The sequence below is a fragment of the Myxine glutinosa genome, chromosome 11 (assembly GCF_964187855.1).
Source record: "Myxine glutinosa chromosome 11, kmMyxGlut1.1, whole genome shotgun sequence".
In the NCBI taxonomy this organism is placed as follows: Eukaryota; Metazoa; Chordata; class Myxini; order Myxiniformes; family Myxinidae; genus Myxine; species Myxine glutinosa.
The window spans coordinates 8,974,197-8,992,663 of record NC_136271.1 but is presented as its reverse complement, the minus strand read 5'-3'; the positions used below and the strand labels follow the sequence as shown (position 1 = coordinate 8,992,663).

The 18,467-nt window shown below is 47.3% G+C and overlaps 1 protein-coding gene across 4 annotated transcripts in view; it reads right to left on the bottom strand.

The window, feature by feature from the left end:
• The window catches only part of TMEM62 (transmembrane protein 62), a 113,210-nt gene that overhangs the window by 21,985 nt on the left and 72,758 nt on the right, over positions 1-18,467 (bottom strand). The window contains exon 14 of one of the 4 annotated variants that reach the window (XM_068130123.2): positions 14,625-18,332. The exons of 2 other annotated variants lie outside the window; for them this stretch is intronic. In XM_068130123.2, coding sequence (XP_067986224.1) covers positions 17,898-18,332 — 435 coding nt within the window. In that variant the 3' untranslated portion in view covers positions 14,625-17,897. Of the gene's footprint in view, positions 1-14,624; positions 18,333-18,467 lie in introns of those variants that run through there. One more of the 4 variants, XM_068130128.2, reaches the window with a different exon arrangement.

The following is an 18,467-nucleotide window of genomic DNA, read 5'->3' as shown; positions in this document are numbered from 1 at the left end:
TATACTCATACGGTATATTAATTACAAAATGGAGAAACAAACATAACATGCATTCACCTCCATTTCCAGATTGTTTTCACCGCGGCCCGCGCTCCAAACGACTTCCGCTAAACTTCCGTCCTTAGATCAACAACAACAACAACAACAACAACTTCCTCGCTACATTTATTCGGCTTTGTTGTATTTTCGATACCGACGAATGATGCATTTAAAAAATGGAAGGAAAACGTTTTAAAACCTTCACAAGTGAAAAACATCTGCCAACATGGCTATCATTCACTGAACGGAAAGCAAACAACCAAATCATTCAAATAAACGGACATTTGCAGTCAATCACCTTCCTTTCTCAGCAGGGAAACAAAGATGAATCCAACTAACGAAGGGTAACTTTAGTTTTTGTGTGTCCATATTGACGCAAGTATCGGAAGTGACGATTCGAACACTTTATAGACGTACTCACATTCTAATAGTACATACTTTAAAGACGTACTCACATTCTAATAGTACATACTTTACAGACGTACTCACATTCTAATAGTACATACTTTACAGATGTACTCACATTCAAATAGTACATACTTTACAGACGTACTTACATTCTAATAGTACATACTTTACAGATGTACTCACATTCTAATAGTACATACTTTACAGATGTACTCACATTCTAATAGTACATACTTTACAGACGTACTTACATTCTAATAGTACATACTTTAAAGACGTACTCACATTCTAATAGTACATACTTTACAGATGTACTCACATTCTAATAGTACATACTTTACAGATGTACTCACATTCAAATAGTACATACTTTACAGATGTACTCACATTCTAATAGTACATACTTTACAGATGTACTCACATTCTAATAGTACATACTTTACAGACGTACTCACATTCTAATAGTACATACTTTACAGATGTACTCACATTCAAATAGTACATACTTTACAGACGTACTCACATTCTAATAGTACATACTTTAAAGACGTACTCACATTCTAATAGTACATACTTTACAGATGTACTCACATTCAAATAGTACATACTTTACAGACGTACTTACATTCTAAATGTACATACTTTATAGACAAACTCACGTGAAATTGCACATGAACTCCAGCCTGAACAGGAAGGGGAGATGAGAGAAATCCATTCAAGGCCACATGTTGTCTACGATCAGAGAGGAAATCCGCAAGCCATGCGTGGAGATTTCCATGGATACCATAGGAGGAGAGTTTGGTGAGCAGAGCGGGGTGCCAGACCGTATCGAAGGCACATGATATGTCGAGGGAGACAGCTCTAATTTCCTGTTTGGCATTGAGGACCTCCATCCATTGTTGAGACAGCAGAAGCAGCATGTCCAGAGTAGAGTGACCTGGTCTGAAACCATATTGATGATCAGAGATCAAGCCATTGGAGAAGAGGAAGGATTTTATATCTGAAGCAATGATGGATTCCATGACTTTGCTGATAATTGGGAGAAGGCAGATTGGTCTGTAGTTGCAAGGATCTGTTTTTGCACCTTTTTTGTGTAAAGCGGTGATGTTGGCTGATTTCCAAGCTGATGGCAGATGACCTTGAGCAAAAGAGAGGGTGAAAAGAATAGAGAGAGGGAGTGAAAGAGCAGTAGAGCAGGATTTTAGGATCCGTGGGCTGATACTGTCTGGTCCAGTTGCAGAATCAGAGTCGAGGGTTGACAGAAACTTATCCACCTTGTCAGGAGAGAAGGACACAGAGTCCAGGAGCAGCTGGTACGAATGGGTACGGTGGGTACAGAGAGAGATGGGTTTGGGACAAACGATTTAGAGGCAAACACAGAGTTGAGGCATTCAGCTTTTTCACGTGCGGCGTCAGCTGTGTAGCCATTTGAGTTAAGGGAGGGGATGGAGGGGGAACAAACACCAGAAACAGATTTGACCAGACGCCACCAGGATTTGGAAGAGGGAGACAGGTTTCAGAGTTCAGTCTTAAGAGTAGAGAGATATTGTTTCCTGGCTCTCCTGAGGGTGGACACACCTGAGGGTAGACAATGGTATGACAACTGAAGACGAGATTGGATACATCTGTGCATGAAAGAGAGCAGTTTACTTTGGAAGAATTCCCAGGATGAGTTGATGTCAGAGGCAGTAGAGATGGCAGACCAGTCCAGATGATTGATGGCTGCTTGAAGACTGTGCCAGTCGGCCTGAGTGAAATGCCAGACTCGTCGATGCTGAGGAGGCTCTCTGAGAATAGCCAGAGAGATTTATCCTTAAACTTCCTGATAACATTACGTACGGTGGACACGGGAACATCAAGGCCTCTGGAGATGGACTTGTCACCTTGAGATAGTCCATGCTTGGCTACAACCTTGTGTCTGACCTCCTCAGACAATTCTCTGGTTTTATTTCTTTTCTCCATGCTCATTGTGGTACACACAGTGACACAAAACAGCAGAATAACTCCTTTTCTCCATTCAAAAAGGTTGAATGAGTGATTTCACCCCTCAGCCCAAATTGGGCTGAGGGGTATTGTCGTCACGGGCTTCCTTCAACTTTTGGTTTCCGTCAATTTCAAGGAGAAGGGCTTGTCCGATTAAATCCATTTTTGCAGTGTGTGTTGGGGTGGAGTAGAGGAATCTTCCTTTCAAAAATGGGCGCGCTGCGATTTTCAATATGGCCGCCACGGCAGCCATCTTGAAATTGGTTTCCATCAATTTCGAGCAGCATGGCTTGTCCGATTAAATCCATTTTTGCAGTGTGTGATGGGGTTGGGTAGAGGAAGGTTCCTTTCGAAAATGGGCGCACTACGATTTTCAATATGGCCACCACGGTAGCCATCTTGAAATTGGTTTCCGTCAATTTCGAGCTGAACGGCTTGTCTGATTAAATCCATTTTTGCAGTGTGTGTTGGGGTTGAGTCGAGGAAGGTGGAAGGTTCATGGGCACGCTGCGATTTTCAATATGGCCGCCACGGCATCCATCTTGAAATTGGTTTCCGTCAATTTCAAGCAGAACGGCTTGTCCGATTAAATCCATTTTTGCAGTGTGTGTTGGGGTTGAGTAGAGGAAGGTTCCTTTCGAAAATGGGCGCGCTGCGATTTTCAATATGGCCGCCACGGCAGACAACTTGAAATTGGTTTCCGTTAATTTCGAGCAGAACGGCTTATCCGATTAAATCCATGTTTGCAGTGTGTGTTGTGGTTGAGTAGAGGAAGGTGCCTTTCGAAAATGGGCGCGCTGCGATTTTCAATATGGCCGCCACGGCAGCCATCTTGAAATTGGTTTCCGTCAATTTCAAGCTGAACGGCTTTTTTTTTTCTTTTCTTTTTTGCGTTTTCTGCTGCTTTTGCGCTTTTTGCGGCTTTTGCGCGCTTTGCGGCTTCTCCGATTAAATCCATTTTTGCAGTGTGTGTTGGGGTTGAGTAGAGGAAGGTTCATGGGTGTAGTGAAATTATACCAAGGTGAACCCAGGGATGCTCGCCACGAAAAGGGGGGCCGTCTATAAGACCCGGGACACTCGGGGCGTGCGGACACTCCGGCGGGACTCACTGTGACATTATCCAGTAGTTGAATGGTATGTACGCCCCCAAAGGCTGCGCTGCGCGAACCATTGTTATATCGAAGCTACCATTGCTGTGCTTGAAATGCTCTGATTTAATGCCTATTGTTGCATGTATTGTTACAGGAGATATTATCGATCTAAATGATATTAAAGCCTACCCAGAGGTAAAGTCGTGTCTGCACTTGATTTTCACGACATTTAATATCATTTAGTTCGCCGAATGGCAGACCACAAGATGATCGTGGTTCCGATTCTCGGTGCCGACCCTCAAGCTGAAGGATCTGCATCGGAGTTTGCTCACTGGCTCAACACGCTGCAGAATTACTTCGCTGCTCACGAGACAGAGCCAACCGCTGCGATGCAGCTGTCCGTGTTACAGTCCAAGGTCCATCACACTGTTTATAAGACCATTTCTCGATTTGAGACGTATGATACGGCCCTGGCCGAGCTGACGCGCCTCTACGTAAAGAAACGGAGCGCTGTGCACGGCCGGCATCAACTCTCTCAGCGACGGCAACAACCGTCTGAATCGATCGATCGCTTTGCCCAGGAGCTGCGCTACTTATTGGCAGATTGCGTGCAGGACGTTCGGACTCACGAGCAAGTGCAGGACGATTTGCTCCGAGATGCATTCATATCCGGAATTAGTTCTGGAGTCCTGCGGCTCCGTCTCCTGGAGGTCGCGGAGCTGACATTTACAGAAGCACTACGGCTGGCACGCGTATATACAGATGCTCGAGAACAATTGACCGCATATGATCACCCACGAGTCGTGGCGGGGACCTCGCAACTCGTGCGACCCGAGAGGGCCACCGCCGAGGATACGGAGGAGGACCAGACCCCCACGACGGCCGAGCCCCTGGGTGCTCCGGAAGCGGACTCCGCATCCTGCCTCACTGCGGCCGCCGCTGCCAGGCCACGGACTGCCCGGTATGCAAAATGTTATTTTTGTGGCAATCGGCAGCATCCTCGCTCTGAATGTCCGGCTCGAGAGGCGACCTGTCACCTCTGCTCTACCAAAGGCCATTTTGCAAAAGTCTGCAGAAAGGCCGCTCAGGGCATGCATTCCCGAGCGACCTTGAATGGGCTCATCGCTGAGCCAACGGATCGCGCACCGGACGGGGCGCCTTGCACAGCTTTGATGAGCCGCTCTCCTCCTCGCGGGCCCCTGGCTTCTTGCCCGACCTTGGTGAGATACGTCGGGCCGCCGAAACAAATGGCGCGAACGCGACCGGTCACAGAGCATCCAACCTTGACTGGCTTTCAAACGCCTACTTCAAACAAGCGACATGCTCCTACTTTGGAAATGCCTCGCGAAGTGCGGCAAACGCAGCACGTGACTCGAGCGCCATCTGATGACAGCTTTTGCGAATTACATGCTCCCCCTCTGGCATGTCAATCTGCAGATGGCAGAAATCTTTCTCACGTGGCTCGAGCGCCATCTCATGGAAGCTTTTGCAAATTACATGCTTTGGCATATGACTCTGCAGATGGCAGAGATCTTTCTCCCGTGGCTCGAGCGCCATCTGGCGGCTGCTCTCATGACCACCCCACACCCACTCTGGCAAATGGAACTACCGATGAGCCAACTGACTTCAATGCTCCTGCTGAGGCCCGAAGGATTGCTGCCGGCGTGGGATCCACCCGCGAGGCGCGATCTTCTCGCCCGGCCGGAACTATACCTGCCGGGTCTGCCGGCCTAGCGCAGGCCTTCATTCCGCTCACAGTCGCGGGCGTTTTTGCGCAAGCTCTGATTGATACGGGATCCACGGATAGTTTTATTGATCAGCGACTCGTGCATCAACATGGGTGGCCGGTTCTCGGGACAACCCGTCGGATCTTTATGGCTTCTCAGGGACTTCGGTTGAGCACTAAAGGGGCGTGTCGATTGAAACTTGTGATAAATGGACGCACGTTCCCGGACGTGTATCTCATGGTATTACCGGCCTTATGCGCTGACGTTCTGTTAGGACTTGATTTCCTTAAGCGGCATGGTCGTTTGGAAATAGACTTCGGAGGGCCGGACACGCTCGCTGTGTGTGCCCTCGCTCAAATGGACATGGAGCCACTCTCACTGTTTCCCAACCTGACCACTGATTGTACCCCTGTAGCCATCAAATCGCGGCGCTACTCTCGCGCGGACGCGCAATTCATTGCGGAAGAAACGGCCCTGCTCTTGAAGGACGGTATCATAGAACACAGTAGGTCACCGTGGCGGGCTCAAGTCTTAGTGGTGCGGAGTGAGGCCCACCGCAGGCGAATGGTAATCGACTATTCGCAAACGATTAATCGATTTACACAACTGGATGCCTACCCATTACCGGGGATGGACGCCCTAGTACGCCAGGTGGCCCTGTATTCCGTTTATAGCACACTCGATCTACGTAGTGCGTATCATCAAGTCCCCATCTCTAGGGCTGATCGCGTCTTTACAGCCTTTGAATCGGGTCAGCGGTTGTACCAGTTCACGAGACTTCCCTTTGGGGTAACGAACGGCGTCGCTTGTTTTCAGAGAGCTATGGATGACCTCGTTGCAAAGGAGCATTTGACCGATGTCTTTGTCTATCTGGACAATCTTACGGTTTGTGGGCATGACCAGGCGCATCACGACGCTAATCTAAAACGCTTCGAGGTCGCGTGGAAATATCGCTTAACCATGAATGCGGCGAAGTGTCAATACTCTCTACGCACGGTAGACCTTTTGGGGTACACCGTGACCCATGGCTCCGTCTCTCCGGATAAGGAGCGTCTGCGCCCTTTGCTCGATATGGCTCCGCCTAGCGATCGGGCTTCGCTGAAACGCGCCCTGGGGCTGTTCGCCCACTACTCAAAGTGGGTGCAAAATTTCTCCGCTAAGCTCCGCCCCCTCGTGGCCTGCGACACTTTCCCCTTGGGCCCGGCCGCCCTGGCGGCCTTCGAGGGCCTTAAAGTCGACATTGCTGGCGCCGCTGTCGCAACGATTGACGAGAGTGCCTCTTTCGTTTTGGAGAGTGATGCCTCGGATCATGCGATAGCGGCGACTCTCTCCCAAGGAGGCCGCCCTGTGGCTTTCTTCTCGCGGACTCTCACCTCCGCCGAGCGGAGGCATTCGTCTGTCGAAAAGGAAGCGTACGCGATCGTCGAATCAATTCGGCGATGGCGTTCGTACCTGCTTGGGCGGAGTTTCCAAATCATCACGGACCAACAGAGTGTTGCGTTTATGTACGACACCTTACATGCTCAGCGCATTAAGAATGAGAAAATCACCCGTTGGCGTATTGAACTCGCCGACTTCTGCTACACCATCAAATACCGCCCGGGGAAGGATAACCTGGTCGCTGATGCCTTATCGAGGCCGGCCACTTGCGCGGGGATCGTATCTTTGGAGGGGCTGCGCACTTTGCACAGCACTATGTGTCATCCCGGGGTAACGCGCTTCGCGCACTTTGTGCGCGCGGGCAATCTGCCGTACTCGATGGAGGACATCCGCCGCATCTGCCGTGACTGCGCGATCTGTGCGGAACTCAAACCGCGTTTTTATAGCCCCCCTCTGGGGACACTCGTTAGGGCTACTAGACCGTGGGAGCGCTTGGCGATGGACTTCAAAGGGCCGCTGCCAATGTCGAGCAACTCTCGCTATCTGCTCACTATCGTCGATGAGTATTCCCGATTCCCCTTTGCTTACACGTGCGGGGATATGTCGGCTGCCACGGTTATTCGGTGCCTGCAGAATTTGTTTTCTATGTTCGGGTATCCGGCCTACGTGCATACCGATCGGGGTGCGGTGTTCCTGTCCCAGGAAGTGAGGGGCTACTTGCTCCAACATAACGTCGCTTCGAGCTACACCACCCCGTACCGGCCCCAAGCTAATGGACAGATCGAACGCTTTAATGGGATTATATGGCGGGCCGTCATGCTAAGCCTCCGGACCCTCGGCCGAGGCCTCGATAAATGGGCGTGGTCGCTGCCTGCCGCTCTAAACTCGATCCGGGCTCTCCTATGTACTGCCACCAACCAGACTCCTCACGAACGACTGTTCCACCACCCTAGAAGCTCCGGCAGTATCCAGTCTTTACCCAGCTGGCTCGCTGAACCGGGGCCCGCCTATCTCAAACGAGCGGTTCGCACTAGCAAGTACGACCCCCTTGTTGACAAGGTGCAGGTCCTCCAGGCTAATCCCGAGCATGCCCGCGTGTTAACGGCGGATGGCCGCGAGTCTACTGTCTCCGTACGCCATCTCGCCCCTTGTGGGGACGACGACAGGGATACCGACGAACCCGTCTACGAGTCTATGGACTCTATCGAAGCTTCCCCTATGGAACTACCGCTGTTACTCCCGTCGTCCCCCGCCCCCGTGCCCGAAGGCGCGGGGGCGCCCCCTCAGACTCCAACCTCCGGCGGCTATTCCGACGCGGGGGACTCCGGGCTAGGGGACGCCGTGCCCGGTAGTTTCCGAACACGAACGGGCCGGGAGGTTCGCCGCCCCGACCGCTACGGGTGGACCGACTGACGTGGATTGACGTAACCCTTTGGTTTATTGCTGATGCTTGCTTGCAAACTGCCGAGCGGTAGTATAGTTTTAACGACGGGGAGAATGTAGTGAAATTATACCAAGGTGAACCCAGGGATGCTCGCCACGAAAAGGGGGGCCGTCTATAAGACCCGGGACACTCGGGGCGTGCGGACACTCCGGCGGGACTCACTGTGACATTATCCAGTAGTTGAATGGTATGTACGCCCCCAAAGGCTGCGCTGCGTGAACCATTGTTATATCGAAGCTACCATTGCTGTGCTTGAAATGCTCTGATTTAATGCCTATTGTTGCATGTATTGTTACAGGAGATATTATCGATCTAAATGATATTAAAGCCTACCCAGAGGTAAAGTCGTGTCTGCACTTGATTTTCACGACAATGGGCGTGCTGCGATTTTCAATATGGCCGCCACGGCAGCCATCTTGAAATTGGTTTCCACCATGCATGGGCTGAGTGGTTACGCCCGCTTTGCGGTGCTGTTTTTTTTTATATTGCAGGCACCTGCAACTCACCACAGGTGAGTTCAATTCCAAAGTAAGGAGAATCACCTGCTTGAAATCTAATTATTTCTAACAACTTCCAAAAGGTGCCAATAATATTGTCCAGGCCATTTTAGGATTTCTGTGTGGAATAAGCTAAGATTTAGTAATTTTTTCAGCTTTTTTTGTTTTGTTCCACTGCAAACCAAAGAAATACAAATGTCGATACCAAAATCTTACTATAATTCAAATGTCTGTCCGTCTGTTCGAAGGTACCGCAAAAACGGCTGAACCGACCGCAACGATATCTTGGGTGGGTCATCCTGGAACACCCTGGAGTAAAATATGCTATATTGTTTTTCCAATTTCAGCTTTGGCCTCCAGCATTTTCAGGTTTGGGCACTTGCATGACGTTATTTTCTCGGGTGGCGCACAAACGGCTGCACAGATCGCTGCACAGCTGCACCCATCAAACTCGGTGACCTCGGACAAAGACCTTTTGTGAGGACATGGGTTGAATCCCTGCTTGAGAGAATGCCAACCGCCTCCCCGCCATCACGGCCGTCTCTCCAACTCACAATCCCACGAGATATGCGGAAAGCAAAAGTGGACATCTCCACTTGTGGACTCCAACAAGAACAACAAGGACTCCAACAAGCAAAAGTGGACTCCAACAAGAACAAGAAAAGTTCTTGTTAAAGTGGACATCTCTCTGACCATTCTCAGAGAGCCTCCTCAGCGTCGACGAGTCTGGCATTTCACTCAGGCCAACTGGCACGGTCTTCAAGCAGCCAGCAATCATCTGGACTGGTCTCCCATCTCTACTGCCTCTGACATAAATTCTTCCTGGGAATTCTTCCAAAGCAAATTGCTCTCTCTCATGCACAGATTTATCCCATCTCGTCTTCTGTTGTCATACCCTTCCTCCCGTCCATGGTACACGGAATCTTGTGGTGAGGCTATTGCCCAGAAACAACTTGCTTTCGTCTCCTGGAAAGCAAATCCAACGGAAGGAAATCTCATTTCCTTTCACAAAGCCCGAAACAAGTGTGTGTCCACCCTCAGGAGAGCCAGGAAACAATATCTCTCCGTTCTCAGGACCGAACTCTCTTATCTGTCTCCCTCTTCCAAATCCTGGTGGCGTCTGGTCAAATCTGTTTCTGGTGTTTGTTCCCCCTCCATCCCCTCCCTCACCTCAAATGGCCACACGGCTGACTCCGCACGTGAAAAATCTGAATGCCTCAACTCTGTGTTTGCCTCTAAATCTTGTGTCCCAAACCCATCCCTCTCTGTACCCACCGTACCCAGCTGCTCCTGGACTCTGTGTCCTTTCCTCCTGACAAGGTGGAAAAGTTTCTGTCAACCCTCGACTCGGATTCTGCAACTGGACCTGACGGCATCAGCCCACGGGTCCTAAAATCCTGTTCTTCTGCTCTTTCACTCCCTCTCTCTGTTCTCTTCACTCTCTCTTTTGCTCAAGGGCATCTTCCATCTGCTTGGAAATCTGCCAACATCACCGCTTTGCACAAAAAAGGTGCAAAAACAGATCCCAGCAACTACAGACCAATCAGCCTTCTCCCAATTATCAGCAAAGTCATGGAATCCATCATTGCTTCAGATATGAAATCTTTCCTCTTCTCCAATGGCTTGATCTCTGATCATCAATTTGGTTTCAGACCTGGACACTATACTCTGGACATGCTGCTTCTGCTTTCTCAACAATGGATGGAGGTCCTCAATGCCAAACAGGAAATTAGAGCAGTCTCCCTTGACATATCACGTGCCTTCGATACGGTCTGGCACCCCGCTCTGCTCACCAAACTCTCCTCTTTTGGTATCCATGGAAATCTCCACGCATGGCTGGCGGACTTCCTCTCTAGTCGTAGTCAACGTGTGGCCCTGAATGGGTTTCTCTCATCTCCTCTTCCTGTTCAGGCTGGAGTTCCACAAGGCAGTGTTCTGGGCCCTGTGCTTTTTCTGGTCTTCATCAATGATCTCTCTGACTCTCTTGAAAATCCTCTGTATCTCTTTGCTGATGACTCTACTCTCTGTCGCTCCATTCTTCATCCCTCAGATCGGCAGTCTGCAGCCTCCTCACTCTCTGCAGACCTGGACAAAATCACAGACTGGGCAAACAAGTGGAACATGTCTTTCAATCCTGACAAATCTCACACTCTTACGATGTCTCTCCGAAAACACCGACTGGACAACCCTCCCATCCACTTTCTGAATAATCCTCTCCAAGAAGTTCTGTCACTCAAGCTTTTGGGTCTCACTATCTGCCATGATCTTTCCTGGGAAAACCACATTTCAAATCTGGCCTCCAAAGCCAGTCGCCGACTGGGCATCCTCCGTCGTGCGAAGTCCTTCCTTGGCACACCTGAGCTCCTCACCACATACAAGGCTTTCATCCGCAGCTCAATGGAATATTGCTCTCCCCTCTGGGCTGGTGCTCCTGCCTCACACCTAGCTCGTCTTCACGCTGTTGAAACCAAAGCATTCAGAATCATTGGAATCTCCCACGATGAAGCTAACTCCAAGGGCCTCTCACTCACTCACCGCAGGCAGGTTGGTGGTCTTTCCGTCTTCTACCGACTCCTCTCTGGCCTTGCCCCCCCAGCTCTCTCTGGGCTCTGTCCCGCAAATATTCCTACAGGTCGCACAAGATCTGTCTGCAACCCTCTTATGGTCAAACTGCCAAAATCAAGACGCTCTGCTCACCTTCACTCCTCTTTTCTCCCGCCTCTGGAACAAACTCCCTCACTCTCTTCAATCCCACTCCACCCTCCAGGTCTTTAAAACAGCTGTTCACCACCATCTCTTATCTTCCCCCATCCAAAACCTTTATCTTTTCTACCCCCGCTAATTTCACCCCAATTCCACTTTTTTGAAATTCCAACTTCTGTCCTGGAAGACCTTGGTGTCCTTGTGTTTTATACTTCTCCCTCCCCCCCCCCCTTCCCACGCCTCCACCCCCCAAGCCCTCTCCCTTCCACACATCTCCCTGCTCTCAAATGTTGTGTTTGTGTGCTTCCCCTTCTCTCCCCATCTTGTTTTTCCGCTCCCTCTTTTTATATATTTTGTTTGTCTGGTTGATTTGTTTGTGAAGTAAATGTTAGCTCTTTCACGAGCCTCGATTCAGTATACAAAAAAAAAGAAAAAAAGGATGACCCAAAACCAATTATCTTCTTTTTGATTCATTTATAAACATAATTAAAAGTAAATAATGACCTCGGCCAAAGTTCAAACAACGTGGGTTTAATCTTTACATGAGAGAATTCCACATAGCTATTTGGGCGGTGTATAAGCCAACAGATCACTGTCTCCATCGATCTTGCCGAGGCCGTAACACCTATCGGCTCAAAATCCTTTTAACTGTTGACTTGGTAGTTTTTACAATGAAGGAAACATTAACAATGTTGTTAAAAGTTTATTTTGTGATTAATTTGTGATGGAGTTATGTTGTTTGGAATGAAAAAAGAGATCTCGAGTTCAAGTGAATGACGACATGCCGTGCGTTATGCTTTCTACTTTCTGAACGTGAACTTCGCGAATCGCCATATGCAGATTCGCCACGGACCCACGATCGATGTTTCTATACGTAAACATACCCGTTTGTTTGTGAATGGGTACGTTTTTCATGGAAGTCCTTCACGAACTTGCTGTCCATGTCTGACGTGCAACTGAGGGTGCTACAGGAATGTGGAATTTATTGGTTTCATGCTTTAGCATTCGCCGTATCTGCATGGCCTGTTTGCTCCTGGCCTTACGCACGGGTATCTCACTATAGTCTGGCAGCTAAGCTAAATATAGCATAACAATTGTGCATTTTGTGAGGAAAGCACCAAATTTGGCACACTAGTAGACTATCATATTATGAAAAGATCTGGATATTGGGCCATCTCAGATTCAGAGATTTGATTTTTGCAAGATTTGCAGATTTTGCAGATTTGCAAGCTGAGATTGCAACGCCAGGGACAGCCGACTCCTTCCTGCGAGCTGCCCACGTCACCCGCACAAGAAGAGCTCATCAAATCACTGCGGCGGCACTGCACATCCTGCAACACCGTGCGTATGAACGCCACTGTATGACATATGCTGATGATGCAGAAGACCTGCCTGAGTTCGAAGACTGGTGTCACCAGAGAGGAGAAGACATTCCCAACTTTCAGTACTGGGCAACTGTGCTGGAACTAGAGATGTTGGTACTGGTCTACGTGCGTTCTCTGCGGCAGGCTTCATTCACGATGTACCTTGATGCCCTGATGGAACTGGTCCCATGGTTCCATGCCTTAGACCACACACACTATGTCAGGTGGGTCCCTGTTCACCTGAGGGACATGGTTGCACTCCCAATGAAGCACCCAGATGTAGCCAGAGAATTCAAAGCTGGCAACTTCACTGTTCAGAAGACGAAGTAGGTGTTCTCTTCGATCCCAATTGAATCGAAATCTTGCAAAAATCAAATCTCTGAATCTGAGATGGCCCAATATCCAGATCTTTTCATAATATGATAGTCTACTAGTGTGCCAAATTTGGTGCTTTCCTCACAAAATGCACAATTGTTATGCTAAGTTGCCCCACTACTAGTATTTTATAATTTCAACAATTTTCTGGAAGAAATGGTGCATTATTTGAAAAAGGTGCAAGGGTGCCAATATTTTTGGCCATGGCTGTATTTGGATTATGTAAAGATGAACTGATTTGATTTTGGGGTCAAGAGGTAAAAGATTAGATATCCCGGTGTGTAAAAATTCTGTTACCGAGCTACCTTGTGAACTAATCATGGGATTTTCACCAAACTTGGTGCAGGTTGGTGTTATGATGTAAAGATGAACCGCTTAGATTAGTCCACCATTGGTGGCGAAGGTATCGAAACATAAAAAAAACCAAACAGACAAACAGACAGGGGGTGAAAAAAATAACGTCCATCCACCTTTGGTGGTGGAGGTAAAAATATCTCAGTATCTGTAGGAAATATTCATGGTTCCAATGGACCACAAATAGTTGCTTTTCTTTGGCTTCTTTCTGCAGGAAATTCAATTTGTCCATTTTGCTGCCAAAATGGCCGATCTGAAAATTGTACACAAACAGAATAAAAGGCCGATTTGATTTTAATATTTATTTCTCATTGGTTAGGTAAGCTGTATAATCTTCGAGCTATTCGATGCCGAATTCGATTTTCAGAGGAATTCGATTTGACAAAATCTTCAGCCGCGTGCGGCACCACCAGGAGGCGCTGTATCATGGAACGCACCGTCCTTCTGACTTCTGAGGAACTTTAAGCCGGCTGTATGATTTACATGCACATACAGTAAGTAGCATTTGGAAAAATGTTTGTGTGCATTCATTACATTTTATTTGTTGCAGTGTTTTGAATAGATGAGACTTAAATTTCACATCAGTGCTGCAGCTGCTCTTGAGAGTTAGTTATCCAATGAAAACACAAATATTGTCGACAGAGCACAAGGAATGAGGTTAAGACAGCATTATTTTTCGTTTTTTTGTCAAGTTTCTTTCCCCCTCATACAATCTGAAGAGCATCCAATCTCTCAAAAATGATAGAATCTTGCATGAAAATTTTTTTTTTTTTTTTTTTTTGAGATTGAGACTTTTTTGAGAATTGAGATTGAGATAAATTGAGAATTTGAGAATTGAGAATTTGAGAACATAAATTGAGAATTTGAAATTGAGACTTTTTGGAATCTTTTCCTCTTTATCAATGCAGTTTTACCTTCTGTTTTCACCCGTCTGTTTGTGAGCAGGATATTTCTCAAAGTTATGGACGGATGATGACAAAACTATTTGGATGAGTTGGTTAAGTGACAAGAACAAGTGATTCCATTTTGGTTCAGATCTCGAAGATCAGTGACACAAAATCTAAACTGCTCATCCTGGCGGAGGTATGCGCTCTACCGAGTGCTGTTTTAGTGTCTTTATCAATGCAGTTTTCACTTTTGCGTTGCAGAATTCGAGCTCAACAGATCAAAGGTGGCCAAATATGGAACAAACAAGTGGAAGGAATTGGTGCTGTGAGTGGTGCAGAAGAGAAAAACAAGTTAAAGCGGATGAGACGAGGTGTTTTTGGAGAACAACTTTGATAACTAAAGGCAGGTAATCGTGTGTGCTCAACATGTAAGAGTCAGTTTAATGAACACGAGAGAGAAAACATGGCGACAAGGTTTTATAGATCTGTGAAAAACTTAATCAATCACAGGATATCATCTCAGCAGTCCCAGGTGCATCAAGTCCCTCATTCTGGCAAGCACAGTTGTCCAAGATTTCCAAAAATAGCACGTGATAAATTATGGGAGTGCAACAAGTGAAGCAAAACAACAAGTAAGGCATATGATCAATAAGTCGGGATCCAATTGCAACTTTCAGATCCATCAATGGCCCCAATTATTCCCACTTGGTGGGTTTGGGGTTGGCAGGATGGCCTAGGCCCGAGAGGTACACGCACTCGCCTCTCAAGCCGTCTAGCCTGGGTTTGAATCCTTTTTATTTTAAAATCCATTTCACTTTTAACTTAATTGTGGCTAGTCTTTCTGGAACTTGATGGTTGGGCCTGACGTTCGACTGTGGCAGGAATTTGTAAATTGTCATCAGGGCGCTGGCGATAACTCGCATAGTCTTGGCGAAAGACAATTGGGGATTTCAAACTCCACCAATGGCCCCAGTGCTGGCAGAGGGGTCCCCCGGCTTAACATCCATCTGAGGGACAGCACACACAATGATGCGTCGCTGAGCATACAAAACACCACGATGACGGATTCCAGCTGGGTTTAGATTGGAACCCAGGCTACACAGTTCAGAGGAGAGTGTGCATACCTCTAGGCCCTAGAGAGGAGTGGTGACCGGAGAAGAGTGGCGCCCCACCCTCCCCCCCCTATACCACACACTTACCCGTGTGTACCAGCCATACAAAGGCAATGCCATCATTGCCAGAGGAGACTCGACATCATCATGACTAGGCTATTCTGTTAGTCCTGGGTATAGTCACAACACAAGCTCAAATGTCGACAAGGGTTTGACAAGTACCATTTTTGAATTTCATCCCAATTTAGATTATATCCCAATATTTAGGTTTGACAAGTACCTTGCAAACATAATTTATCAGAAATGGTTGGTGAATTTTGTGGAAATTTAGATTGTGCCATTTTCAGGATTATCCCTTCTTTAGGTCCAATCAAGACAAATTCTCCATATTGAGAACAGGGAATTCCTTGTTGTGCATCTAGATTTATGGACAAGATTGTTTTGCTCGTTTCCCAGGAACATTCACAGTGTTCAGAAAAGCCTGAAATGCCAATACATAGTTATACAGTTCAAAATTGACCCACCGAGCATTTATTGATACTTCAAATGGTATTGAAACCTTTGTAATTTCTTAAATTACCATGTTAAGCGGAGGGTTCATAGAACACTTTACCCCGCGCATTCTCGAGAAACAAGGACAGAGGTGGGCTCTGTGAGCAGCAATGTGATTGGTCGAGATGATGTACAATGCCGTATTATTTTGTCCAATTACTGCTAAACGGAAGGATTTTGAAAGTGCTAAAAATGAGATTTGTGTTCTACAGTGTTCAAGTATATAATTAAATTCAAATAAAATAAAGATTATAAAAGTTGTCGATGAAAATAAATTTTGGAAGTTTACCGTTGTTGATGCAGCATCTTTTACACCACCTTATCTAACACGTTATATTAGTTCTTCATACCTGTTGTTTGTGTCCTATTTGACGTCCTCATAAACAGTAACTTTCCTGTTAGAAACTATTTTCAATTTTGTTTCATTGCCAGACATGCAGACAGAGTAAAAAGATTACCTCCTCTCTGTGCATTCACGATCAGGGTGAAATCCGAGCCAAAGTAATGCTGAACAGGTTCGTTTTCCCATTTGTGTTTATAATATTCAATTGAAATGAAAAGCCAGGTGTTGGCGTAACGGTAAAGGTGGCTGGCTCGAGATCTGAGGGTCTCGAGTTCGAGCCCCCGTCGTGCCGTTGAAGTAACACCAGGTGGGTTAACACTGCTCGTCATCCTTCCGAGGTCGGCAAAATAAGTACCAGCTTGCTGGAAACGGGGGCACTGCATCAGCGGCACAGCTGCGCTTCCAGAAATGATGCAACCAGCAGCTGCATACGAAACAACGTTGAAATGAAGTAGTTCCTCGATCACAAACCGACGTTCGTAGGACAGACGGCCAGACAGAGCGAACCAATTGCTTAACTCCGCTCTTCGCTTCTTGCACGCGGGGCAACGATGGGTAAAATTTCAAATCAGAGGGATAAATGCAAGTTGAATTCCTCAGGCATGTGCACCCACCTATAGCACCCACTGCGATGATACGATGGCAATGCGACGCTTATCGTCACTTGTCTGAAGTCTTGTGAGATTTAACCTGGTCAAGGCCAAATTATTTCAACCATATGGTCACATGTTCCATCCTCGGTGAACGTAATGTATCCACTGGTGACTCTTCTTTTGAGCCAAAATAAATATGTAAATCATGTCGTGTCTGATGCAAACATGTCCCCTATTCCTATTCATCAATGTTCCTTTTCTCAACGACTCTCTGAACCATTTCACTCACATGTCCATTGCTCCCTGTGTTATCCGATGTCCCTGCTTATTATACCGCCTGTCTGTTAAAACATTGGATAAAGTCAACAGGCTGTATATCGTGGGTATGATAACCACCGAGGTAAGCAGGGAGAAGCCAATGTTTCAGGCATGAAGCCTTCGTCGGAGCAAAAGAGGGCGTAGACCTGTCAATCCATCGTCGGTGCAAAAGAGGGCACGGACCTGTCAATCCATCCCCCGAGCAAAAGAGGGCGCAGACCTGTCAATCCATCGTCGGCGCAAAAGAGGGCACGGACCTGTCAATCCATCCCCCGAGCAAAAGAGGGCGCAGACCTGTCAATCCATCGTCGGCGCAAAAGAGGGCACGGACCTGTCAATCCATCGCCGGAGCAAAAGAGGGCGTGGACCTGTCAATCCATCGTCGGTGCAAAAGAGGGCGCAGACCTCTTAATCCATCGTTGGAGCAAAAAATATTCATTCTGCCTGTGTTGGATCTTTGCCCAATTAAATCTTTGCTTTGCCCCTCGTTTGCCTGTTCATTTATGCTTTTTCTTGGCGTAGCAGCCTCATATCCATCCTCCTCTAACAAATCAGCTCCTCCATGAACATACATCTGTGCAAGAAGGAAATAACACTTCTGGGAATATGGTGGAGCCCCAAACTATTTTGAGCAGTATGTGATTGTGAGGGTCAAACACCTTTGAGAAATCGTGTTAACATTTAACACTATAAAAGGAAATTTATTTAATTGGAAAAAAGAAGAACATCAAAGTGTGCTCTGGCTGGAGTTCCTTTGCTTTGCAGTGAAACGCACGCGACTTCCAGAAGTGCCGTCACCGGATGTCCACTGCACATTTCTTTCCAGGGAACTTGAATCCACGTCACTCTGACATATAATGGCCTCCTCTGCGGAGTTGTGCGACGAAGGGCTTTCTCGCCAGGCACGTTTCACCAGCAGTAAGGCAAACAGTAAGGACCACAAGCGCATGGGAGACAGGATAACTGCTGCCGCACCGTAAGTGAGCAGAATGCAGTAGGTGGCGTACACCTGCCAGAGGAAAAGGATTCCGGCCAGGATGTGTAAGGGCAACATTCTGTGTTGTCCAGGACAACGTAAATGAGATCCAAAGCTCAAGTTTCTTTTCCGCAAGCTCATACACCAGCATAGGTAGAATGCAAGAGGTACATTGAAAAAAATCACCTGGAAAGAAGATAAGCAATGCAGATGGTCAACAGAAATAATTGCTTTTGCTTTGTAATCACATGGCAAGGGAATTATAATAGATTCCAAATGTTGATTTTGGGAAATCGTGAAATAACAGGTGGGAGAAACCAG